General features: G+C 45.2%; 2 protein-coding genes across 5 annotated transcripts in view; one reads left to right on the forward strand and one right to left on the reverse strand.

The window, feature by feature from the left end:
* TBC1D31 (TBC1 domain family member 31) overlaps positions 1 to 1,322 on the reverse strand; it is an 80,628-nt gene extending 79,306 nt beyond the window's left edge. For all 3 annotated transcript variants that reach the window (XM_060393691.1, XM_060393689.1, XM_060393687.1), the window contains exon 1: positions 695 to 1,322. The gene's annotated coding sequence lies outside the window, so the exon portion shown is untranslated. The remainder of the gene's footprint in view (positions 1 to 694) is intronic.
* DERL1 (derlin 1) lies at positions 906 to 26,416 on the forward strand. 2 transcript variants are annotated; one of them, XM_004011662.5, is made up of 8 exons: positions 906 to 1,278; positions 10,808 to 10,919; positions 15,058 to 15,122; positions 16,142 to 16,168; positions 16,701 to 16,796; positions 18,534 to 18,586; positions 20,023 to 20,133; positions 24,113 to 26,416. In XM_004011662.5, exons 1-8 carry the CDS (start codon positions 1,126 to 1,128, stop codon positions 24,249 to 24,251), a joined length of 756 nt encoding a protein of 251 aa, XP_004011711.1. In that variant the 5' UTR covers positions 906 to 1,125; the 3' UTR covers positions 24,252 to 26,416. The 2 variants fall into 2 exon arrangements, with proteins under 2 accessions (XP_004011711.1, XP_027828731.1); XM_027972930.3 differs by lacking the exon at positions 906 to 1,278 and adding an exon at positions 1,423 to 1,598.
* The last annotated feature ends 459 nt before the right edge of the window (positions 26,417 to 26,875 follow it).

The following is a 26,875-nucleotide window of genomic DNA, read 5'->3' on the forward strand; positions in this document are numbered from 1 at the left end:
TGGCTGATGGCTTGATGGCAGGCAATAGTCACTGTTTACTGAAATGGAAGTCAACATTCTTTGTTTACTGACATGGCAGGGAACATTTTTATGTGTGTGCAAACTGGCTATTTTCTCTGCCTGGAAAACTCCTCAGAGTTTTGCTTGGGGGGGCGGGGCTCAGCTCAAGGGTCACCTCCTGCAAGTTCTCTTTGACTATTTTCATCTAGAGTGGCCATCTCTCAGGAACTTCTCCAGTTGTCCAGTGGTTAAGACTCAGTCTTTCATTTCAGGAGGTTCAGGTTCAGTCCTTGGTTGGGAAACTAAGATCGTATATGCTGCAGAGTGCGACCAAAACTTAATAAAATCTGAAAAAAAATATTTTAAAAGTGGCCATCTCTCCCCACACTTCTGCACTCCGGCCCTGCCACTCTAGCCCCCAATATCCTAATTTATTTTCCTTATTTTTCTTATCACTCGCTTGCAATTATCTTATTCAATTATTTGCTCATTATCTCCCTATCTTGGTTAGTATGTAAGCTCCAGGGGAGAAGGTACAACAGCTCTGATTATTGCATCACCTCCAGGGTTTAGAACCCTATTTGGCACTTAGCAAGCCCTCAACAAACTTTTGTCCCAAACAATGAACCAATGAGCAGCTACGTGGTAGTTTAATCTCCTCCTTCTCCTTTAAATACTAGCCAAGTAGACCCACCTGGATTATAAATCCGCAGGACTAGGTAGAGGGCGTTCAGTCTCGCCATTGGCCGGAATATTTGTCGTTGCTGCTGGCAACCACTGTTCCCCACCAGTCGTGTTGTCGGCCCGGCCCGGCCCCGCCCCTCTCCGCCCCGCCTCCGAGACGCCAAGCTTCTACCCAGTGGTGAAAAAGTATGCTTGCCCTTTAAGCGGCGGGGCTTCTGGTCAACTTCGTCGGCGGCCGCCGGAAGGGGAAGTTTCGCCGCCGAGCTCTCCCTTGCTGGTCCGAATTCGGTGGCGCCACGTCCGCCGGTCCCCGCCTTCTGCACCGGGGGCTGGGGCGGCTTCCGCCTGGACATTTTCCACTCGCAGAGTAGGCCGCGTCGTGAGGGGGCCGGGACGGGGAGTCGGGCGGCTGCGCGCATCCCGGCCACCAAAGAGGCGAAGATGTCGGACATCGGGGACTGGTTTAGGAGCATCCCGACCATCACGCGCTATTGGTTCGCCGCCACCGTCGCGGTGCCCTTAGTCGGCAAACTCGGTCTCATCAGCCCGGCCTATTTCTTCCTCTGGCCCGAAGCCTTCCTCTATCGCTTTCAGGTACTGACCGACGACGGGGCAAGTGGCGCCTACAGACCCCAAGTGGCCCCGCCGCGGCGGAGCGTAGACTGGCCGGTTGCGGACGCGCGGTGCCTGATGGGATTTGTAGTGCAGAGGCTCCCGCGGTTTAGGGCGGGGTCCTTTGGTCCGGGAGTCGGGTGGACTGACGGGTGGACTGCTTTGCCAAAGCGTCCGAGCGTGGGCCTGGATTGCTGGAGACACGGAGGCTCCAGGGTTTGGCCCGGTGGGAAGGGACTGATTTTGTCCTGTTAAGATTGTGCTCCCCGCCCTCTGGGCTCCGAGAAGGCGCCACTGGGAAGGTAAGACTGATAAGTTGTCGATCTGTGGGACGCCAGTGAATGGCAGGCTGGGGCCACCTGGAGCACCTGCCCTCCGACCTCGCTCTGCCATCCACGTGGGTGGCATGTGGACGTCGCCTTGCTCAACCACCAGCCGAGTTCTTTTTATGTTAATGAAGTTTCTTCCCAGCAGGAGTGATTTGAAAGTCTGAGGTGCAAAGAGTGAGTCTGTTTGTGTGTCTCCCAAGTCCTTAGTATCTGGCAGGTCGTAGTTGAATTTATGAAGGACCGAGTAAAGAGTAAATTGCTCCAGAAATGGATTTTTTTTTTTTAAGCATTAAGGAAACAGTCCAGGGTAATATTCCTAGTAAGCGAATATTAGTTTTCTGGAGGTTTATCTTTATTCACCGGATTCTGTGATTTAAATCTTTAATCAGTGCAGGTCGGATACTAAGATCTGACATTAATTTCAACACATTTTTTGGACTGTGGGTAACGCTGTCTTGTCTTCTCTCTCTTCGCTGGCTATTTCTTAGTTTTCTTTGCTGGTTCCTCATCTTCCTGATCTTTAAATACTGTGGTGTACCCCAGGCCCTCTTTTCTGTATTCTCCCTAGCTGCGGGTGATCGCGTTTAGTTCATGGCTTTAAGTCATTTCTACAAGCTGAAGTTTCTCAAATACAAATATACCTACTTTCAGTCCAGATCTGTCTCAGTTCCAGACTTGTACGCCCAACCATATACTTGAAATGACTACTTAGATGACTAACAGACATCACACACTTAATGTGTCCAGCACTGTACCCTTTCCCCTAGGAGTAAATAGCAACTCCATTTTTATAGGAGCTCAAGCTAATAGTCATGGAGTCATCTTTGACTTCTCTCACATCCCAGTCTGTTAGCAAATTCTGTTTACTTTAGACAAATATCCAGAATGCAGTCCCTTTTTATTCTCTGTTGCAAGCCATTTTCATACCAGCCTGGTTCCTTTCAGTCTTAACTCCAGACAGTTAGAGTGATCCTTTTAAAACATAAATCCATGTCCTGTCAGTCTTCTGCCCAGATCCTTTTAATGTCTTCTCAACTGATTGAGTAAAGTTCAAGTCTTTTGGCCTGCAAGGCTTCCTACTGCCTCTCTGAGCGCATCTCCTCCTACTCTTCACCTTGTACATTAGGTTCCACAGTGGGATCTTTCCTGTTTCTTCAGCACCTAACGCCATCCCTCCTCAGGACATTTGCACATGATGTTTCTCTGCTTGAGTACGGTAAACATAGTTTACCTCTTTACCTCCTTCAACTCTGCCCAAATGCCACCTTATTGGCATTTATGATTGCCCTAAAACAGTGCCTCTCCTTCAGTCTGTCTCCCTTCCTGATAGTTTTTCTTGCTGCATATCACCCCTTGGTGTCCGTCAGCCTGCTTCCCTTCAGAGAATAAAACTCCACAAGCACCGCTTGTCTTGTGTACCAGTCTGTTACCTGGATCCGTGTTTGGCACATAGCAAGTGCTTACTTATTGGTTGAATGCATGGAACCAGTGCTGGGCACTAGGGGTACAACAGTGAACAGGAAGAAAATAAGAGAGGCATGCGATGGTGACTTTGATAGAGTATTCTAGAAAGGCGTCAGAGAGTATATTTGAACTGAAATCTGAAAGATGAGCCAGTTTTGGGAAGATGTGGCTCTGGAGACAATCTTTGCAAGAAGAAGAAAGAATAAGTGAAAGACTTAGAGGCAGGAATTAGAATCAGGAAGAAGACTGAATGGTTAGTGCAGAGTCAGTGGGAGGGATGAGGATTAGTAGGGAGGACAGAGAGATAGCCGGGGGTAAGTACAATAAAGCAAAGATGGAAAAGTAGGCTGGGGCTTTGTGGTTGAACTTTAATTTGAAGGCACTAGAAAGGCAGAGCCTTTAGAGCCTTTTGACTGAAATATTCTCTTGGCTACTCTTTATGGGGTGAGGGGAGGCCCTGGTGGCTCAACAGTAAAGAATCTGCCTGCAATGCAGGATTCGATCCCTGCATCAGGAAAATTGCCTGGAGAAGGAAGTGGCATCCCACTCCAGTATTCTTGCCAGGAAAATCCCATGGACAAAGGAGCCTCGCAGGCTATAGTCCCTGGGGTCACAAGAGAGTCAGACACAACTTAGCGACTAAACAACTCTGTGGGATGGACTTGGTGTTGTGAATGGTGGCAAGGGAGGGCTAGGTAATGGGACCAGCGAGGTAAGTCAAGTTAGAATGCAAGAAAGATGGTGATTTGGATCAGGGTGTCTCAGAGATAGAAGTGGATAGGTTTGGAGTTGGAGTGGGCAAGATTGCAGCCTCATGGATGCAAAGGGTGAATGGGTGAAGAAGCAGGTCTCGAAGAGGTCACTGTTTTCACAGGAGCAACTGAGTCGCTGGTGGAGCCCTTTTCTGAGATTGGGAATGTTTAGGGAGGCCGAGTTTTGGGGGTGGAGGAGGGTATGATAAAGAGTTATATTCTGGCCATAGTAAGTCTAAAGATCCTGTAGGCATCTGGGTGAAGTTCAGTAAGGCAGTTGGGTATTAGAGGATGATCTGAGTGTGCAGCCAGAATTGCATATTCTTTTCTATTTGTTTTGGTGAAATGTTTGTTGCCTGGGTGAATGCTGTGCACTTTGTGCCCAGCGGCATGTTAGGTAATGTGCAGCGGTCATAAATGATCATAAATAGTAAATGGGCATAAATGAGAAGGGCCTAGTCAAAACTGGCTCTTCGGCTCTCCTTGCAAAACCTTGGTTACTTCTGTAGTCAGCTTAGGAAAAGCAAGTCTTTCTAACAGACTGTGCCAAGTCCCTTCAGTTGTGTCCGACTCTTTGCATGGACTGTAGCCCACCAGGCTCCTCTTCTGCGTTGGTAGATGGGTTCTTTACCACTAGCGCCATCTGGGAAGCCCTCTAGTAGATTCCAGGTGTATAATGTTAAAAACGGTGAACTGATCAGAAAGGTCATCATTCATGTCACACTTTGCATAGTTTTCCCACCTTCCTCGGGTTATTTCTTGTGCGCTTGTTATCCTGAGAAGCGGGGGAAGCTGTTGGCAGGAGGCAGGACCGTGTGCTGACTGCCCAGGTGTGGAGAGACCAGTATCTGTCCTTTCTTTCTGCTGCTCTGACACCTGCTCTTTCTGAACAAGTTTAGCTTTCAGACCCGCCTGGTGGAGCTCATTTCAGCTGAAGCAGTTGAAGGAAAAACCACATCTGAGAGACTGATGGATGGAGGCAAACAGTGTGTGATGTGCTTTCTGCAAGAGGCTCATTTTTTTCTTTAAAAGCTGCATCTTTGAACAACTTGGGGATGGTCGATTTAAAATTGAGAAGTCATGTTGGAAGTGAGAAAGGCTGCTCTTCCTTATCCATGGGTTTCCTGTGAGAAGCTTGTTGGTTTGGAGCTCTGGCACTTGTGACGTTGGTTTCTCAGTCTGGGTGGGTGGAAAGGCATAGGTGTGTGTTAAGGCTCACTGTACTGTTGTCCACAGTTATTCATCCTTCACGTCTCACACCCAGCAATCAGCTAGTCCACAGGGATGAAACGGCTCCACATTGGTCCCTGATTAACTGGAAGAGAGACGGCAATTTGCTCCTGCCCTTGTGGTTTCTGAAATGTCTCTCAGGGCTCCCTGCACGGGGATGTTTCATTTCTTTGGGCAAAATAACATCACCTCCTTACATCTGTGTTGGCTTCTTCATAGTGTACCTCGTTGAACTCCCACAGTCATCCTGAGGTCAGTGTTATCCCAGTTGATAGACAGCTGCCGTTTCAGTTTCTATTTTGGTGAGTTTCAGATAGTTCTTTTAACTCCTTTGCATATCTACCAAAATACAGAGTGAAGTGTTTAACAAAACATTTTTGAGTGTGATTTCTTTCTAACCAAGCATAGCAAATTATTGTTCCTTCTCTGTGAGGGTAGAAAGACTGTGGATTTCCAGCAGTTGAGTCATGGTCCCCAGGCCTGGCTCAGCCCCCTTGCTAGTGGCATGCCCCCAGGAAAGCTGTTTGTCCTTTCTGAGTATCGGTTTCTTCACTGAAAGTGTGTTAGTCTCAGTTGTGTCTGACTCTGTGACCCCCCATGGATTATATAGCCCACCAGCATCCTGGAATCCTGGTGGCAAGGGAATTGCCAGGATATCCTTGCCAGGATTCCCCAGGCAAGAATTCTGGAGTAGATTGCCATTTCCTTCTCCAGGGGATCTTCCCGACCCAGGAATCGAACCTGGGTCTCCCACATTGCACGCAGATTCTCTACTGTCTGAGCCACCAGGGAAGCCCTCTCTTCACTGAAAGTGGGGATAATTTATAAGTTAACTCTGTGGTCACTCCAATGATTATGACATGCTCCTCTAATATTTTTTGGAAGAGTAGGAAAGTACAAATTACACTAAATGAAATGTATTGATTATAAGGCATATCCTAATTTTGGAAACAAAAATGATTATCTTCAATTCGAGGAAAAATGTTATCTACTTCATGCCTCTCTTATATAAAAACATGGAAAAATGTTTGTGAAGTGCCCAGTAAATACTCTGGTGGATAATCGATTAAAAAATAGTGCCTATTTTTATTTATTAGCCAATTCCTGCCTTTGCTGCCTTCTCTCCTTGAGCAGTAATATTCTAATTTTAATCTGTAATTGAAATGTAACTGTGTAATGCTGAGTTATTTTCCTGTTCTTTTGGTCCTGTTAAAAGCATCCTGACTGGAAATGAGAAGATACCAACTCTCAATTTTTCTTAATTTGTTTCCAGGAATAATAAGAACTGGCACCAGCCAAGTCGGTGTTCGGGCCTGGTGGCATATTTGCCAGGCTTTTGCTCACAATATTGCATTTCGCCTGATGACAGCAAGCCTAGCAGATTGACACCTGAGTTTGTTGGGGAAGCATTATATAGACACACAACTGGGAGGGGAATGAACTTGGTCTGGGGGCTGAACATAGAAGTAGCTTCAGGGTTTGGATTTAGAACTTTAGTGGCAAGTGTTCTGGTATGTACAGTTTTTAAATCTTTCCTTTGCAGTGCTCTCCACATTACACGGTTCTGCCATGGTCTGTACCTAAGGTTACCCATTAGCTCACAGCTCCATTATAAAACTTTTTGTTGGGTTACAGTATACAGGCAGGATATACGTGTATATACGGGCTTCCCTGGTGGCTCAGCTGGTAAAAAAAAATCTGCCTGCAATGTGGGAGACCTGGATTCATTCCCTGGGTTGGGAAGATTCCCTGGAGAAGGGAAAGGCTACCCACTCCAGTATTCTGGCCGAGAGAATTCCATGGACTGTATAGTCCATGGGGTCGCAAAGAGTCGGACACAACTGAGCGACTTTCCCTTTCATATATATATATGTAAAATAATTGCCTTGCAGCTAGAAACCAGATTAAGACGCGGAATATTGCCAGCATCCCCCAAAACCTTCCTACTGCTCCCTTCTGGTCTCTCTCATCTCCAGGGGTAACTACTGTCTTGACTTTTGATACTGTAGATGGTTTTTTCTTAACTTGTCCATAAATGAAATTACATAAATATTTATTTTTGTGTGTCTAGCCTCTTCTCAGCAGTTTGAGAGTCACCCACATTGTTGTGCGTGCTTACAGACTGCTCATTCTTGTATTGTTCCCTTGTGTGAACACACCACCGTTTATTTACCCTTTCTTCTGGTAACAGGGTTTTGGGGGGATTTCTGGCTTTGGCTAGGATGAACAGTGGGCACTTCTTGGTGAACATAAGTATTCGTGTATACCTAGGAGTAAAATTGATGACCCCTATAGCTAGTTTAAAGTCCACAATTGAAATTGAGCGCCTTTCATTTGTTTTTCTTGCCTGTCTAGTGTTCCCTTCCCCATCCCCTTTCCCCCGCCTCCCCCTGCCCAAAAAAAGGAAACGCTGGAGTTTGCTAATACCAGCATTTGGCCCTTTGGTGCTCTTCTTTCTTGCTTACTTGATGACCCAAGTAGAATTTTTGTTTTAACTCCAAATCAACCAGTCCTTACTGTTGCAGACAGTTTTTTGTTTCTGATAGTAAAAACAAGCAAACAAACAAACAAAACTACCCTAGGCTCTGGATGGCATTTGTAATGTTTTCAGTAGCATGTTGGCACATTGTTTGGGAGATTTTCATTCAAGGGTAGTTGAACTAAACACTCATCAGAAGTCGCTGGACCAGTAGCTTACGCTGATGAACAGTGTCTGGTGTTTCTTTGAAGGCCTCTGTGCCAGGGAACACGTGGGTTTCTTGCCTTCATTAAGTGAGGAACTCTGGGCATGATACCTCAACTCTAATGAGGGGTCTAGCTTTCCTCTTGAAAAGGTGAGTGGTGATGCTTCCTGCCTTGGGGTTTCCACGGAGTTAAAATAAGATGCTTGCCTGTAAATCCCATGCCCTTTGCACTGCCTCTGGCTGCGTCTTAGGGATCAGGGGATCAGTGCAGGCTTTCTAGGGTCGAAAAAGTGCCTTTACCACTCCTAGCCCTGAAAATAAAGCCATTTCCTTATACTGACTGTCTCCATACCCATTAGAGGAGAGGAGAGCGTTTAGTTGGCTACGTTGTTCAATGGGGATTTCAAAAATATATTACATTGTGTCCTGAAATGATGAACTATCTCCTGGTGTTTTCATATTATAATTTTAAAATAATACAAAGATAATTCCAAGTCCCTTAGGTCAGTGAGAGCAAGTATAACTCAAGGGTAAGCTTAATGAACTGGGGGAAAAAGTGCAGTATTTTGACAGTTGCTGATTTCCAAGGCACAGGTGCATACAGTGGCTAAAAATAGTGTCGTGTCGTCAGTGTTAATGAAAAATGTAGTCAAGAAAACCTGGAGGTGTCTTTTCCAAAATCAGGCCTCGAGTAACGTAGAAGAATGTGGGGGTAGATTAAAATGGGAATTTGTAAAAACCAGGTCAGCACGTGTCTTTTAAAAGATATTGTAATGATAGTACACCCACACTTTTTTTTTGTTGTTGGTAAAGCACTTTTTTCATCTACTTTCTTAATTGCAAGCTTTGACAAAATCTGAGTCAAGGAAGAAGAGAGTCAAAGACAAATGTCACAGGGTAGATGAAGATGCAGACTCAAAGGTCGAGACATTTCCAAGGCCCCACGGGTTCCTAAGAGCCAAGGCCACAGCTCACTTGCTTTTGGCCTTTTACCCCCAGTGTTTTTCTGAAGCAGAGAGTGTGAATTTGTGGGCTTGCTCTCAGTTCATTTGAGGATTCTACAAGCAGTATAGTAGTACTGAAAATTTTTACCAGTTTTAATTAGACCTTATAATAATGATGTCACTTGTGAGAGGCGTTGTAAAAATAGGGGCTTAGTGTCATAAACTCCAGAGTCTGGCTGTCTGGGACAAACTTTTCTAAGCTCTACCAATTATTAGCTATTGCTTAACCTTTTTTCATCCTGTTGCCTCATCTATAAAATCCACCTCTTGAGTGCGCATGAACATAATAGCACATTATTATTTTTTTTAAACCATTCACCAAAATGGATAAAACCAGTGAGGATGTCATTCCTCCTTTATGGAAACTGCGGCAGAAGAGTGATAACATGTAAGCCGTGGCTGAGAGCTCTTGTCTTTTCAAATAATTTCCAGGGCTCTTTCCGTCTGACTGTTCTGTTTCTGTGATAAAATTGTGAACAAACCCAAATGAATTTTAACCTGTGTTGTTTTACTGGTTTAAGCACAGGGTTGCTGGAAAGTGACTTTTCACGGTATGAAAAGTGCATTTTCCCCCACTGGGAATGAAGCTCAGAGGGTTACAGTCCTGTACTTGGAGAATGTGACCTGACAGCCATGCCTGGGCAGGCCCCATGACAAATGCCCTCTGTTCTAGCCACACCCAGATTATTAGCCGTACCCATACATTTATTGTACTCTCGCAGTTCTTTGAGAGTTTGTACTCATTTTTCTGAGACCAAAGTTCCCTTCCTTGTGCCCACTCTTGCTTCTTTGAACAGGTTCCCCATTATTGAGACCTCCTTGATGTAGGGACCCCAGCTTTCATACACATGCAGTAAGACACGCAGCTGTCAGGCCAAAAGCCAGCGTTATGATGGCTTTTCCAAAAATCTGGGAAGGCTGCCATCTTCAACCACTACTGTTTGATGTTCTGGAGGTGTTAGCCAGTAAATTAGACAAGAATAAGATACAAAATGTTATTTACAGGCTTCCCTGATAGCTCAGTTGGTAATGAATCTGCCTGCAATGCAAGAGACCCTGGTTTGATTCCTGGGTTGGGAAGATCTGCTAGAGAAAGGGTAGGCTACCCACTCCAGTATTCTTGGGCTTTCCTTGTGGCTCAGCTAGTAAAGAATCTGCCTGCAATGCAGGAGAACTGGGAAAGGCTGGAGAAGGGAAAGGCTATCTGCTCTAGTATTCTGGCCTGGAGGATTCCATGGACTGTGTAGTCCATGGGGTCGCAAAGAGTTGGACATGACTGAGCAACTCTCACTCAGAGTTGAGTACTTGGACTGCATTGAGAGCTTGGGGTCTTACCCACTGGGCCACCAGGGAAGTCCTGACACTGTAATTCAGTTTTAAAATTTTTATTTATTTATTTTTGGCCCAGTATTCGGAATCTTGGGCTTCTGGTGGCGTGAGTGGTAAAGAACCCCGCCTGCTAATTAATGCAGGAGATGTGAGAGACGCTGGGTTGGGTAGATCCCCTGGAGAAGGGCATGGCACCCCACTCCAGTATTTTTGCCTGGAGAATCCCATGGACAGAAGAGCCTGGTGGGCTGCAGTCCAGGGGGTCACAATTATCGGACATGACTGAAGCTCTTAGCATGCAGCTCACATTTGGGATCTTAGTTCCCCCAACCAGGGATTGGATCCACACCCCCTTCAGTGGAAGCGCAGATTCTTAACTGCTGGACCACCAGGGAAGTGCCCTGTAATTCATTTGTGATAGGCATAGCTGTAAGCCTGATCCTAGTAAGGATTAGCCATATACTTGTGTTTATTGACTGTTTTCAGTTTGTCTAGAAGTATTTATTGTTTGTTAAATGATGCCATCTTAACTCCATGGACTTGCAGGTTGATGGGACTGTAGCTGATAAAACTTTTCTTCAGTTGTTTTCTTAAATTATATTGGTGATAGCTCTTATCACTGAGGAGAATGTTTTGCAAGGGTTAATTTTGTTAAAAGATAAAAAAAAACACCTCAGCATAGAGAAACTAACAGCTGTGTTTTGTTTTGGTCTGGACAGATTTGGAGGCCAATCACTGCCACCTTTTACTTCCCTGTGGGCCCAGGCACTGGATTTCTTTATTTGGTCAATTTGTACTTCTTATATCAGTACTCTACTCGACTCGAAACAGGTAAGTCATCCCTGGTTTGTTTAAGTGTTGTTTTTGTCTGTTTTGCTAATCCGTGTATTCATGTAGTGGAGGAATTTTGAGGGCAGTTAGCATGTATAAAGAAATGACTCAGGACTTCCCTGGTGATCCAGTGGTGAGGAGTGAGCACTTTCATTGCCAGGGGCCCAGGTTCAATCCCTGATCAGGGAACTAAGATCCCACAAGCCACACAGTATGGCCAAAAAAAAAAAAAAAAAGAAATGGCATAATGATGTAAACGTTCAATAAGTATTAACTGTGCCAGGACTCTACAAGGCACTTAGATTGTTTGATTTTTAATCCCCACAGGAGCATCGTGGGGTGTCAGCGGCAGCGTCACCATTTTATAGGTGACAGAGATACGAGGGCAGAAGTTTCCACATTTTGTTCATATCCTGTGTGGTGAGGTGGTATACCTCTCACTTATCGTGACATCTCCTTCATTTCTGTCACATGGCAATCCCTGTTTTTTAAGGCACAGTTGGGCTGAAGTGTATACATCTCCTAAATTGGTCTTGAAAAACACTGCTTTATTGCAAGTAAAAGCCTAGACTTCATCTCTGTAAGTGAAACACTCAACTTAAAAAAAAAATTAATTTGTTTACTTTAATTGGAGGCTAATTACTTTATAATATTGTGATTTTTGCCATACATTGACATAAATCAGAGAAGGCAATGGAAACCCACTCCAGTACTCTTGCCTGGAAAATCCCATGGACGGAGGAGCCTGGTAGGCTGCAGTCCATGGGGTTGCTAAGAGTCGGACACGACTGAGCGACTTCACTTTCACGCATTGGAGAAGGAAATGGCAACCCACTCCAGTGTTCTTGACTGGGGAATCCCAGGGACGGGGGAGCCTGGTGGGCTGCCGTCTATGGGTTCGTACAGAGTTGGACACGACTGAAGCGACTTAGCAGTAGCAGCAGACATAAATCAGTCATGAGGAAACACTCAACTTTTAAAAAATATACAGCTAGGATTTATTTATTTTTTGCCACACTGCGTGGCATGTGGGATCTTAGTCCCCCAACCAGGGACTGAACCCGGGTCCCCTGCATTGGAAGTGTGGAGTCTTAACCACTGGATTGCCCGGGAAGTCCTTAGAGGCATTAAAAAAAAATACTTATTTATTTTGGCTGTGTTGGGTCTGAGCTGTGGAACGTGGACTTAGTTGCCCCACAGCATGTAAGATCTTAGTTCCCTGACCAGGAATCGAACCCATGTCCCTCGAATTGGAAGGCAAATTCTCAACCACTAGACCACCAGGGAGGTCCCCTGAGAGGCATTTTTAAAAACAACTTTATGGGTCTATAATTCGTATACCATACGGTTCCACCCATTTAAGGTGTATAACTCAGTGGATATTCACAGAGCTGTGCAGTCATTGCTGTAATCCATTTTAGAACATTTCATCACTGTAGCTGTCCCCGTTTCTATTCAGTCTCATTTCCCCTGACCTTGGTGCAGCCCTCAGGCAACCACTCACCTGTGTTCTGCCTCTTTTCTGGTAAATGGAATCATATAATCTGCAGTCTCTTGTACGACTGGCTTCTTTCACTTAACATGGTGTTTTCAAGGTTCTTCCATGTAGTATTTATGATTAGCACTTCATTCCTTCTTTTTAATTTTAAAAAATTATTAAGAAAAAATATTTACCTGGCTATACTGGGTCTTAGTTGCAGCATTCGAGATCTTTAGTTGTGCCATGTGGGATCTGGTTCTCCAACCAGGGATGGAACTGGAGCTCCCTGCATTGGGAGTGCAGAGTCTTAATTGGGAGTTCAGTCTTCTCTAGACCACGAGGGGAAGTCCCTCTTCATTTCTTCTTATTGTCAAGTTACGATGCTGTTGTATGGATTTACCGCATTTTGTTGTTCCATTCATAAGTTGATGGACATTTGACTTGTTTTCTCTTCTTTGCAGTTATGAATAATGCTGTACAAGCATTCATGTAGAGAGGAACTTTTGAGAGCTTTCGATTTAACCCTTTCGATTCACAGACAAGGAAACAGTGGTCTGGAGAGGTGGTACAGAGCCGTTTGAGAAGCACAGCTAGGACTGGAACCCAGTTTACTGACCCCCGTCTGCCTTCCACCATACGGTTTCAGGATAACAGTGTGACAAAATGCTTGCCACCTGCATCTTTTCCTGCTTGGCTATTTTAAGTATCTAGCAGTTGTTGGCTGGTTTATAAGGATTCTGATGTGAAACTAGAAGACTGCAATTTGAGGACCAGTTAATTTGTAAATTTCCAGTTGCAAGCTTGCCAAATAATACAGTACTGTAGTTTATGTAATTACAGTATTTTAAATATTCAATCTAAAGAATCCTTAGAAATCACAAAGCCAAAACCACAGCAAAAGAAGCACAGCTGTTTCTAGAATTTAGAGATTTTGTGAAGAGTTTCAGCTCTGATACATCATCCTGATTCCCTCCCATTAAGCATCCTTCAAACCGTGGCTAGAGTGTGCCTTTGAGGTGGGGTGGGAGGTGGATAAGGAAAAGAGAAGCGACTTTTGCCTGAAATCAAGTTTCTTTTAGGTAGATTTTCTTTCTGCCTTTCTGATACTTGTTAGGTTGTTATTGTTACTTTATTTTTGTCTGTTTATTGGCTGCGGTGAGTACTCGTAACTGCGTTTGGGCTTCCTCTAGTTGCGGCGAGCAGGGGCAACATCGTTGTGGCGCAGGGACTTCTCATTGCGGTGGCTTCTCTTGTGGCGGTCCACGGGCCTAGAGCATGTGGGCTCAGTGGTTGTGGCACAGGCTTAGTTGCCCCACGGCACGTGGGATCTTCCCAGACCAGGGATCTAACCAGTGTCCCCTGCGGTGGCAGGCCAGATTCCTTACTGTTGGATCACAAGGGAAGCTCGAATTTATTGTTTAATTAAAAAATTGTAGGTTTTAACGGCTGGTTTCCATTTACAGTTATTAGAAAGTATTGGCTGCATTTCCCATGTTGCGCAGTGCCCCCTCGAGCCTGTTTTGCACCTAGAAGTGTGTGCCTCCTGCCCCTCAGCTCCGTGTTGCCCCCACAACTAGTGGCCGCCAGTTTGTCCTCTGCCTCGGCGAGTCTGCTTCTCTTCTGTTGTGTTCACTAGTTTCTTGTATTTTTTTTAGCTTGTTAGGGTTATTTTTAAAAAATGGACTCTGTATCATGTCATTGTGATGGGGTGTGGAGGGGAGGGGAAGTGGCCGAGATAGAGGGACCTTGGCCTCTTTCGATTCTTTCCTCTGCCCCTCTCCTAGTCTGCCAGCGGGAGGTGCGAGGACCATCCTCAGAAGGGAAAGCGGGCTAATGTCCATTTTTCAGCCCAGTAATAAGACAGAGCCTAGGACGTGGTGTAGTGGAAAGAACCCTTAACTAGTGGTTAGACTTCACTCTGCTTCTAAAAGCCAGGCGGCTTTGGTCAGGTAGCTGTACTTCCTCGTCTATAAAAAGGGGTATAGGTCTTCTCCTCCTCCCTCACTTGGGGGAGGAGGAGGAAGAATCAAGGCTGCGGAAAGGCGTGACTTTCCGCTACTCCCCACTCCCCAGCATCGTTGTCCTTTGCTAGAGTGTGAGCTCCTGGAAGATGGAGACTGAGTCGTCTCAGTAAGCCCAGTGCCGGACCGAGAGGTAGCGTGTGTGTGTGTAAGTACAGCCTCGTGGGGAGGAGTCACAGCTGTAGGCAGTATGGACGTGATTCCTCCTGACAGAGCTTATGGGCAAATGCGTGAAGAAGGGATGAACCAGGCAATCACAAATGCGCCTCCATCTCGTGATGAGAGCTGAGAAGGAAAGTCCAGCAAGCAGACTGTGAGGGGCTTCGCAGTAGCCGTGACCTGACTGTCCTCCCTTTGGATCTCTCCTGGCCCCTGCCAGTCAAGCAGAGCATGTAACGGACTGGAATTCAGTCAAGAGGGCACAGATTAGCCTTAATACCCCGGTGACTTTACTTCAGGGCTTTACTGCAGACGTGGTTTTAGGTTTTAAAAAAATGTTCTTTTGCTTCCGAGGAGTGATTTAAAAATATTCTCATGTTTTTGCTTCCTCCATAGTTTTTTGAAGTATTTCTCAACATTGAAGTTTCTTTGTTCTGAAATTCCGAACCATGACATTTGACTTTATTTTTGTTTCCAGGAGCTTTTGATGGGAGGCCAGCAGACTATTTATTCATGCTCCTCTTCAACTGGATTTGCATTGTGGTATCCTTTCATCTGTTATTTGGGGCCAGAAATAACCAGTTTTGTTTTCTTTTTTTTCAGGTTTGGGGAAACAGGCAGTAATCTGTAGAACGTTTCCAGTGGTAGTCATTTGCATCTGTATTTACTGTAGTTAATAATTAAGAATCGTTAAAGTTCTTTCCAGTAGCGGTTGTAAGTCACATAGCCCCAGAGCGATGCCTTCTCTCGCTGTTGTCTTTGTGGGGCTTTTCCACATTTGGTTGAGTTTTATTACCGTCCCCTCTTCTTGTCCCCAGTTCTCTGTGTTCTTGGGTGTGCCAGCTTGCTGACTGCAGCACAAAGAGATTCCGTGCCGTGAGACAGCTTTTGAAAGCTGCGGTCCTTATCAGAAACCTAATTTGCAGCCAGCATCCTTTCCTGACTTCAGTGCCGTCTGGTAATTCAGTCCCTCTGTGAGGGCCCTGCGGGCCTCTCTGCTCTCTGTGTGTCAGCCGCGGTTGTCAGCAGCCTTGCGGCTTGCGGACCTTCCCAGGTGGTGAGTGCGGCAGAAGGGGCTTGTCAGCTCCAGCCCGGTGCAGAGTTGGTGAGCTCAGAATGGCTCTGGGGCTCAGCGTCCACTGAAACCTGACCAAGAGCCCGAAAAGTGTGGCATTTTGCACGCCCTTTCCCCTCCTTTAAGGGAAGAGAAAAAGCTTGTTTTGGACTTCACCTGTGCTGGGGAGCGCTGAATGACTGTAGAAGCATTAGCTCTTTCAGGGGGCACAGGCCCCTCCATCTGCTAATTGCAGTGGCAAAGCGCAGAGGACACAGGCGACCAAACTGAATCATGGGCCAAAGCAGTTAATTTCTAGTTTCTTCATCATTGGAAAGTCTAATAACGTGCTCACAGTGACGGTGATTAGATACCTTTGTGTTCTCGGGTGTTTTAAGCAACCTGAACTATAGAGAAGTGTTTTTTCTTCCGGAAACTGGAATGAAATGAACTTTTATTAGGTGTGGAATGATGTATTTGTGTCTGATCTTTAACTTGACGAACCAAGATTACTGGCTTAGCAATGGATATGCAGGTAAGTGTCCCTTGAAACTGTTTGCCCTTTCATATGTTTCAGATTTACTGTTAATGGCCTTCGACAGAAGTTTAAACTTTGAAAGAAGTTTCAATTGCATTACATTACATTAATTACACGGTATTTTGAAGATTCTAACGTGAGTCACTTAAATCATTACTTTCCTTGCTCATTTCTGGTTTCTTTCCAGAAATGTGCATATACATGGATGTGTATTTTTTTAAAATTGAGAATACACCAAAAGTAAAGCTTTTTGCATACTTTTTTCAAGTTAACAGAACTTGACCCTGGTATTTCTGAATCTATCCCAAATAATGTAATTGTATTTTATTAGAGGATTTTAAAGCATGCATTGCATGTTTAAGTAAAAGGGCCAATTTATAATTGTGGTGAGTTGAATTTCTTTTCTGCATTTTGAATAGCCATGTGAGAATTTATTTGGAGGAGAGAAGTTAAAAACAAAAAAAAGATAGATTCACGCTAAGCCTCTGTTTTTAGCCTTATCTTTTCATGTTTGCTTCTTTTGTTGCAGTTGCTGATGATTCCTCTGATCATGTCAGTGCTTTATGTCTGGGCCCAGCTGAATCGAGACATGATTGTGTCATTTTGGTTTGGAACACGATTTAAGGTACTCTAACCTAGTTGGAAAAAAATCTTGCTCTTCCGCCCAGAGGTGTACTTTCTGACATGTCCGGCAGAGGTCGCTGCAGAGCAGTAAACCATTGGCAGGCCCCTTCTCCCCTCCTCAGCTCCCCTGGGTTTCTTTAGTCAATCCCACCTCCTTTGCTGACCTCACTCCCGCTGGACCTCAGGCCCCTCAGGCGTGTGTCCTGAGTGATCTCATGGATGTGAGTGTGGTAGAGGGAGGGAAGGAAGGATACTCAGATGGAGCCCTCCCTTTAAAAATCTCTTCTTATCATTCCCCTGTTAGGTATTTTACACTTAAGCTGAAACAGATTGGTTTTTTGCCCCCCACCCTCCAACACTTCCCTTTGTGCCTCCCCTCACAATTTTCCACCTGTAACATCGTTTTGATTTTCTTCCTTGTGTAAATCCTGCCCATTCTTAATCTGAGTTGGGACTGAACATATTTCTTCCTCTCCTGCCTGGAATTGGTCTTGCCTTTGGGCTTCTGAAATATTTTGTGTTCTTCTTACAGTCCTGACCACATTCTGCCTTCAAGTTATTGATATGTAACCCTTTTTTTCCCAGTTTGTGATATTTTTGTAACTCCTTTAGCTCTTAACGGCACCCCACTCCAGTACTCTTGCCTGGAAAATCCCATGGACAGAGGAGCCTGGTGGGCTGCAGTCCATGGGGTCGCTAAGAGTCGGACACGACTGAGCTACTTCACTTTCACTTTTCAGTTTCATGCATTGGAGAAGGAAATGGCAACCCACTCCAGTATTCTTGCCTAGAGAATCCCAGGGATGGGGGAGCCTGGTGGGCCACCGTCTATGGGGTCGCACAGAGTTGGACACAACTGAAGTGACTTAGCAGCAGCAGCAGCAGCATAATGTCTTGACTCTGTTAAGGGGTGTTAACCTCAAGTAAATAGGCTGCCAGATATATCTCCAGCCCAGACGAGTTTACTGGCGACCGGTAGAGAGCTTCTATAGCCATGGCAAGCCACATCCTGGTCCCTGCACCCGGTGGTAGGAGAGTGCTTCTATAGAGAGGAAAAGGAAGTCAGCAGGGCTGTGATAAACAAAGCTTTTCATTGGCTGAATCCTTATAAGGAAAGAAGTCTGTTTTCTTCCTGTTGGGCTCAGCTGATGAAACAGGATGTGAGAGCTCCCCCTTCTGGTCTCCCAACCCTACTTCATTGAGGTTTGCTGTTTATAAAATTTTCACAGGGGCTCAAATGTTGAATGCATCTAGAGAGCTGTCTTATTTGGGAGAGTATTAGTTCAAGATACTGATGTATAATTTGATAAGAATTCAAAGTAACCGTGAAATATGTAAAAGGAGAACCCAAAACAATGAGCTGTTTTATAGTTGATTGGTGACAATTTGCTGGCTGGAGCCTTCCTTCTTATTATGGACCATTTTTTTTATTAGCATCCACAGGCCATTTGTCTACTTTCTAAAGCTGTTTGTTATAATTCAACAGGTCCTGTATTACATCTGAAAACCATGAGCAAAGTACTGTCCCTCCAGTTGCTAACATATGAATAAGTATAATTTTAGATGGAAAGTTTCAAGTATACTAGGAGTGATGCTAGATTGAGCTAAGGAATTTTTGCAGTGACTTTCCAAAGGATGTATAAAAACCCTTGTCAGGACAACCTTCCCCAGTTTAGCCCCCTGGCAACTGTATGCTCTGCAGGTATAGTTATTCATGTTTCTGTATATTCTCTCCTAGGCTTGTTATTTACCCTGGGTTATCCTTGGATTCAACTATATCATTGGAGGCTCGTAAGTGATAGTAGATTTATTTAATTTCAAATTAACCCTTGGAAGACTTCCATTATTCTTTATGTTCTTTCCCTAATCTTTATAATACTTCGAAGATTCTCAGCATTGATGACGCTTTTGAAATAATCTCATTTGGATGTGATTGATTAAAATTGCAGGGCTTTAAGCACAGTTAACACTGAATGGTTTTTTGTTGCTGTTAGTTTGTTGTCATAGGATAGCTTCCATATATGTGTTTTCGAATAAATATTTATTTCTGGATTCACTGTCCAGATTGAGCAAGTATAGACCTAATTTTATCTGAGCTGTCTCCTCTGTGCATAAAATTCATGTTTTTATTTTTAAGGCATTTCCAAAATGCCTTGGAAACTGTTCACCAGTGATAAGAATGCACAGATTCTCAGATGGGAAGTTTTGTCAGTGATTTGATAGTACGAAAGTTTGGGCCAAACGGGGTCAAATTTCTAGTCTGGAATTAGACCCGAGGCTTAGGAAAACCTTGAAAGGATCCATTCATAATTTCGGAAGGAGGATTTCAAGATGCAGCTCTTCTAAGAACTCCTATTTCTTACACTTCAAAATATTTTTAATGTTTTAAAACAGATTTTGATAGTACTACTTCTTAACCTGATGATGTCTTTGCCCTATGGGGTTCTGACTTCTGCTGTGTAGCCCTAGGCAGAAGGGAATGAGTTGGGTAAACAGACTCTGTTTAGAGCAGAGCAAGTCCTGGGCTTTGGTCTGGGAGCAGCTGTAGACATGATCGGTCCCTAACAGGAATGATGTTGCAGGTGGAGACAGAGAAGGATATGTAACCGTGGGAGTGGGTCTGTAAAACCTTGAAGTGGCCGGTATGTCAGCCATGGGAAAACTGAAGAAGGGCCATGTTTATTTTAGGTTTACAAGGTGAAGGTCAGCTTTCCAGAGTGATCTCTCTGGTGTCCTGCAGTTGAGGACACAAGAGGCGAGGGAGGTGTGATCTGTGGCTCCAGGAACAGGAGGAGCAGACATTTTTCATTCTTCCTTGCTCCTGTGACTCTCTCTTGCCAGCCTTCAAATATAGCCCTGTTTTGCAAATATGGTGTTTGTGACTGAAAGCGTTCAGAAGCTTACAACTAACCCCCACCGCTTCCTGACGCAGGAAAGTAGCAAAAACAATGTTTTGAGAATGGGCTGGGGCTTGAAAGAGATGTCAGAGAGGCAGCTGGCCTTGAAGAGCCCAGACACCATTGGTTCAAGAGGACTGGATTTTCTTCTCATTCAGAATGTGCGCGCCCCTCAGACTGTACAAGGGCTCACTGTTGAGCTGTCGCAGACTCCCAGGGACCAGAAATAGCTGCCTCGAGGGATCTCTTCCCTCTGCTATTAGCTAAAACTTGCTGCGGCTCACTTTACTGCTTGAATGTCTTAAAACTCACCTGGCTCTCTGTTTGCAGGGTCATCAACGAGCTAATTGGAAATCTTGTCGGACATCTTTATTTCTTCCTCATGTTCAGATACCCCATGGACTTGGGAGGGAGGAATTTTCTATCCACGCCTCAGTTTTTGTAAGTGCTTCTACCCCCTCTCGTTTGACAGTCCCTATGGTCGTCTGCCTCCCAATAAAGACTCCATGAGGGGTAGGAGTTCCCTCTTTGTCTGATGGACTTGGTCACTCTAAGCTGAGGTCCGCTCTTCTCCTGGAGGCTTCTATCTATAAAACCCCGAAATGGCCTGTATGTCAGCCATGGGAAAACTCGAGAAGGGCTGTGTTTATTTTAGGATTGCAAGGTGAAGGTCAGCTTTCCAGAGTAACCTCTGTGGTGTCTTACAGTCAAGGACACAAGAGCCTGAATCCAGGCTCCAGGAGAAGAACAGGGAGCTGTGGGCTCTGTCGAGCGGGCGGGGCGCTCCTGAGTGGCTCCAGTGTGAGCATCGGGGGGCCAGGGGGGCAGAGGTGCCAGTTTTACCCAAGATTTCAGCTGAGGAAGGCGTCAGAGGGTAAGTAGGTTCATCGGTTAGCAGTTTAAAGCACTTTTATATTTAGTATCATAGACTAGAATGTTTAAAGGATTTTGCAGCGTTAAAACGACAAGACTGGAGGGTTGTGTCTTGCTTCCTGTTGTGTTTGCAGGGTGTGCTTAGGGAGAAGGCTGAGGGCCCAGCTTTGGTTTGGAGGCAGACTTGGGTTGGAGTCCCATTCCCCTCATCGACCAGTTTGGATACTGGGAAAGTGCCTGAGTAAATTCCCCCCAACTTTCTTTTGAGTCTGTGAGTTGAGGGGTGGCCCCGTCTCACAGGATGGCCGAAGTGGGGTTCACCCTCACCAGCACAGTAGTAGGTACTCAGTAAATATAAGCTCTCTCAGCCTGAAGTTGGGGCGGGGAGGCGGGGGCGGGATTCTGATGCACACTCCCACCCACTCAGAGATGCTGACACACTTAAGTGTGTAAGCAGCGTGACCATCTTGTCAGGGAAGCAAATGGCTGTTGGAGAAGGGACCAGTAAAATCACCATCTGGTGTCGCAGCCGGCCTGACAGTCACTCCTGATCTCTGGTTGAGCATATGTGGTGATAGCTTGCACTTAAAAGCTTAAAAAAAAAAAAGCAAAAAAACCCCTTTTCACATCTTGCTCATTTTAATGTTCTGCAGTTTGCCATTCTTCCAAGGGGCCAATGAGGCCAGTAAAACTTGAGTGCCTCCCCCTGTCCTCACTTTCATAGGCTAGAGGAAGGTATTTGAAAGTCCTTCATTGTGAAATATACAGAGAAGTACACTATTGTTGTGTATGTGTGTCTTTTTCTTCGTTTTTTTTCTTCCCCCCTTCATTAAGAGCATGAAAAGAAACTTGTTTACCGTCTGAGTCTTGAGTTGCCTTCAGGCTAAAAAAAAAAACTGATGACCAATCTGTTTTCTAATTATCAAAGGACACAATTACAGCAGGCTTGGATTTTTAATCTAGGTTTATCAAGTCTGATGGCAGATGCATCATTTTAAAAAAACAAAACAAAACTTGTTGCTTTAGGGGGCAGCCAAGAGTTATTTTACTTTAAACGGCCATATTCTGATTTAATGGCTTGGAGACATTTCTCAGTTGTGGGCAACAACATGTATGAGATTCTAGTGGCAAAACCAACAGCCCACTGGAGCCTGCCTTCCTCATGAGCTTTCCCTGTTGGTGGAAGCCCTTCTGTGAAATTTTGCATAAAGATCAGATGACAAAATGTAGCTCCTTACAGAAGCAGTAACTGCTTTGAAATTATCATAAATCTTTGTTGATTATGTATAATTGGGTATCTTTTTATACTAATTACTTGCATTTAATTTCACTATCTGTTTAAGCAGTGGCGATGGCTTCCATATTGTCTCAGAGTCAGAAGCAAAGCAAGACAGCCCTGGTGTTGCCTTTTTTAAGTCTTCCAATTTATTATATACTTTGGAGGAATGTTATTTGTGCCAGAACATTATGAATGTTGGGAAACCAGTGCTTGGAAATACATGTTGATTTAATGATCAAACTGAATTTGCTGAAAAGGGAAGATGTGAATTACAGAATTCTAAGGCAGTCCATGGGGTCGCTGAGAGTTGGACACGACTCGGTGACTTCACTTTCACTTTCCATTTGCATGCATTGGAGAAGGAAATGGCAACCCACTCCAGAATTCTTGCCGGGAGAATCCCAGGGACGGTGGAGCCTGGTGGGCTGCCGTCTATGGGGTCACACAGAGTTGGACACGACTGAAGCGACTTAGCAGCAGCAGCAGCAGCAGCAGCAAGATGTGTCAGTCTTTTGCCTTCTGCTTAGAAAAGTAGACCGGGGCCTCCCTAGCAGCCCAGTGGTTAAGAAAACGCACTGGTGCTGCAGGCGGCAGAGCTTTGGTCCCTGGTTGGGGAACTAAGACCCCACATGCTGAGAGATGTGGCCAAAAAAAAAGGTAGAGCCTCTTCTGTTGTTTTTGTTTTTACAAGGGGTTTAATTGTCTTTCTGGAGAGGGAGCATGCAGCTAACAGGGTTGATGTGTAAAGATATGAGGACTTTGGTCACTAACTGCTGTCATCTGAATCAAGCACTCTGTATGCTGTGGGGTGGGGTGTGAGCTCCAGAGTCAGGCTGCCTGGGTTTGAATCCTTGCCTGTCACTTCAGAAGAGCTCGACTCAATTCTGCCTCCGTTTTCCCATCTATAAAATGGGGTAATAATAGTACCTGTTGTGGCAGTTGTGAAGATGAGATGCATTTTTAAACAAGCAGTACCCAGTGTGAGGGAAATGCCTTATGATAAAGTTGAGCTCCTCAGGCTTCCTGCTGTGGGCAAGTCACCCCTCGTGGTTTGTTTTTGGTGCCAAGTGAAAGTGAAGTCACTCAGTTGTGTCCAACTCTTTGCAACCCCATGGATTGTAGCCTACCAGTCTCCTCAGTCCATGGAATTTTCCAGGCAAGAGTACTGGAGTGGGTTGCCATTCCCTTCTCCAGGGGAGCTTCCCCACCCAGGGATTAAACCTGGGTCCCACATTGCAGGCAGACGCTTTGCCATCTGAGCCACCAGGGAAGCCCTTGGTGCCATGAGGGGTTTAAAACGGGACATCAGGTCACAGTCTCTGTGCGTCAAGGCAGAGATCAAGCCATCAGGTCTGATAAGTGGAGCAGGTGAAAATAGATGCTCAGCTGACTAATAATCAAGGAAGGGAAACAGTTGGAAAAACTACTGAGAACATAGAGTCCTGGGTTTACATTTTCTTAGCTGTTCTGTGACTCTGAATTATTAATTTGTAAGTTGGGAAATCAGCTAACCTTTTTGGGCCTCAGCTTTCCCACCATCAATGAGATGGAAAGAATGCAGTTGGAGGACACACAGTGAATGAACTTGAAAACACGCCCAAACTCCAAGACAGAAAGCCGCCTTCTCCACTGTCCCTCGATGGACGCGAAGAATCCAGTTGCATCATGGAGATGCCGTGGTTGCGGATTTGTCCTTGGAACTGAATTTACTTAGGGTCCTTTGAGCAAGCTAGCTACATGTTTATATAAACCAAAATGCTATATAGATGGTTCTGGTTGCTGGGCTTATGGGTGTTAATGTTTTTGTTTCCATACTTAACTGTTCCCACATAAATTGCTTTTGTAATCAGGAAAAAAAAATTAGAGTGTGATGTTAGTGTGAAACCTTAGTTAAAAAAATCATAAATAGCGAGTGCCTTCTGTGGTCAGGGCATGGAGTCCACCAGGACTTTGGATTGTAGCCCACCTCTGTCCATGGGATTTTCCAGGCAAGAATACTGGAGGGGGTTGCCATTTCCTCCTCCAGGGGATCTTCCCAACCCAGGGATCGAATCTGTGGCTCCTGCATTGCAGGTGAATTCCTTACCTGCTGAGCCATCAGACAGAGTTAAATGAGACATTGTCCTCAGCCTCTCCGTGGCCACAGATAAACGTAATTCGATGAGACAGATGCCACGGGAGCCCCGGGCAGGGAGATAAGGATGGACAACTCCGTGGAAATGACTTTGTGGTTTTCTCTCATTTTGTGTCTCGTCCACTGTGCTCCAGGTACCGTTGGCTACCCAGCAGAAGAGGAGGGGTGTCGGGGTTTGGTGTGCCCCCAGCTAGCATGAGGCGAGCAGCCGATCAGAACGGCGGAGGCGGTCGGCACAACTGGGGCCAGGGCTTTCGGCTCGGGGATCAGTGAAGGAGCGGCCTCTGGCCTGCCCACCAGCCTTTCCACTCAGATGACGTTTCCTCCCAGCTCGGGGTGACCTTCACCACTGAGTTCTAGCTGATGCTGTTGGATCTGACCCACACTGAATGTAGTCTTTCAGAACAAGACAACAGTTTTTTAAATCCTGGAAAAAAAAAAAGAGTGTTCCTCGAGTTTCATGATTCTCATTCAAGTCCTTACTGCTAAGAAGAACAAATTATCAACTGTGCAAATTTCAGAACTGGCCGTATTACCATTATTAGTAGTATTATTTTTTGATGTCTTTTTTTCCTTTTCCATCTGAGTGATGGGTTTTGGCAGGTCCGGCTCTGCCGGCAGCAAGCTGGGTGTCTGGCATTGGGTCACCAGACCCCGTCCACGGGGCTCTTACCTCTTCCTCGCACACATGTCTCCTTCCTCCCCCCCGTCACCCCCTATTCCCAGCTAGAGGAGTCTGCCCGGAAAATGGTTCTGCCTCTGACCAGCTCTTTATTTATTGACCTTTGCCACGGCTTGGCCACAGAGACCTGTTGACAACGTTTCACAGTGGCAGAACTGTAACCCTAGGGCAGAAGCCAGAGCAGTGGACGAAGAGCTTCCTTGGCCTTTGGAATTGCCATGACCTGCTGTCAGTTGTCACCGTTTGCCACCTCACCAGCTATTTTGGTTAAAAAAAAAAAAAGCACTGCTGAGTCAGTGAGGACTCCAGATCGGTATTAATGAGGCATGAGAGTCATTGCTTAACTTATCCTAAGTTAAGTGATCAAAACTCTAGTGGAGTTGCACCTTTCATAGAGTCTGGGTTTAACCCAGGGCAGGCAACTGTGTAGGGCGCTGTGTGTACCCAGAGTAGTGAATTTGCATTGTGCTAGAAAATTCCAGCTCATATTGGCCACAGGGAGGCCTCGTGGAAAGGCACCTGGTCATTGATCCTACTTTGTTCTCATTCTGGGTATGTGTTTATTGAGTAGAGTGGAGGGGAGAACTTTAAACTCTATTTAAGTTGTCTTTTTTTCCCGGGGGGGGTGTAAACCAGCCCCCCATCTACACCCCCATGGCCATATGCTTCAGTTAGTTGTGAGGAGGGTGCAGCTCCTTGTATGTAGATCTTATTTCAGGAGGTGTTATAAGCACATCTAAGTGAATCCCATAATTCTGGGTTGTAATGGCTTTAGACTCATCTGTATTTGAAGGGCTTTTTTATTTTGAGTCATGAAGGTACATCAGACCAACTTCAATACCCACAAGTCTTCCCTCCCGCCCCCCTGCCAAGGTGGGCTTTTTCCATCAGAGCTAGGCTTGTCACCAAATAGTTTTTTATTTTGAAGGCTATGATGTTTCCCACAGTTTTCTTGTTTTATATTTTTATTCTGAAAGTGAACTGCTAGGAGCAGTGCTGAGTGGCTGCCATACTCCCAGCCAACTAAAAAGGCTCTGAACATTGGCCCTGTGGTTCTGTACAGGAAGCACTGTGCACTAGTAGGCTGGCTTTTTGCCCCACTCTGAAGCAGTGATGTGTGTTATTCTAGGAAATGGCGATTTGAAAACAGCTCCTCGGTTTTCATGAGGTTTGTTTGCGTGTACCTCTCCATATTTAATTTATATGATAACCCAGGAGACGGGGAGAATATGAACCCCAGCTGTCACGTGTTCTGCTGTTGACCTGTGGCCACAATAAAATTTACTTGTGAAATTTTAAAAGCCCTTCTTCCTATTATGTCGCCCTAGCACCCACCAAGCAGGAGTGGAGACTCGTGTGTGTGTGTGTGTGTGTGTGTGTGTGTGTGTGTGTGTGTCTCTGTGTAAGAAGAATCTCATGGTAAGTGAGCTAGTTTCCTGCACGCCCTCTCAGCAGCTCAAATGCCCAAGAGCAAGAGTCTTTCTGAAGGTTCCAAGTATTGTTTAGAATTCTTCAAGGCCAAGTGTTCACTACATTTTTCCTTTCAAGCAAATTTAAGAAGCTGATAATCTTATGAATTTTTGTCTCAGAATAATTTTTGCTATGCAAGCTATTTGAGATTTGCTTTGGCAAGGCAAGACATGATAGTGGATTCTCTCTGTGAAAGGGAAAAGAAATCCTGATTTTGTATAGAGATTCTTTTTTTGTAACTAATCTTTTTATTGGTAAAAACTATAAATTAAAACATACAACTTGATGGTCGTGTCTTAAGTTTCTGTATCGCTGCTCTGCTGTCTCTTTAGATGGGATGTTGTTTATGTAGCCAGTCATCTCTCGGTGTCCAGTGTGTGTTGCTGTGATAGCCACACAGCAAACGTTTTGGTAGCTGTTTTCGTTCACATGCTGGAAAATACCTGTAGGATTCATTCTTGGAAGCAGGGTTTATAGGTTTTCATTATAATGAAGCAGGATGGGGCTTCCCTGGTGGCTCATGGTAAAGAGTCTGCCTGCCAGTGTAGAAGACGGGTTCCATCCCTGATCAGGGAAGATCCCACATGCCACAGAGCAGCTAAACCCATCCACCACGATTGCTGAGCCTGTGCTCTGTAGTGCTGCATAGAGCCCAGGAACCACAACTATGGAACCTACGTGCTGCAGCTACGGAAAGCTGCGTGTTCTAGAGCCTGTACTCCACAGTAAGCGCAGCCACCATGAT

The sequence above is a fragment of the Ovis aries genome, chromosome 9, assembly GCF_016772045.2.
Source record: "Ovis aries strain OAR_USU_Benz2616 breed Rambouillet chromosome 9, ARS-UI_Ramb_v3.0, whole genome shotgun sequence".
Taxonomy (NCBI): domain Eukaryota; kingdom Metazoa; phylum Chordata; class Mammalia; order Artiodactyla; family Bovidae; genus Ovis; species Ovis aries.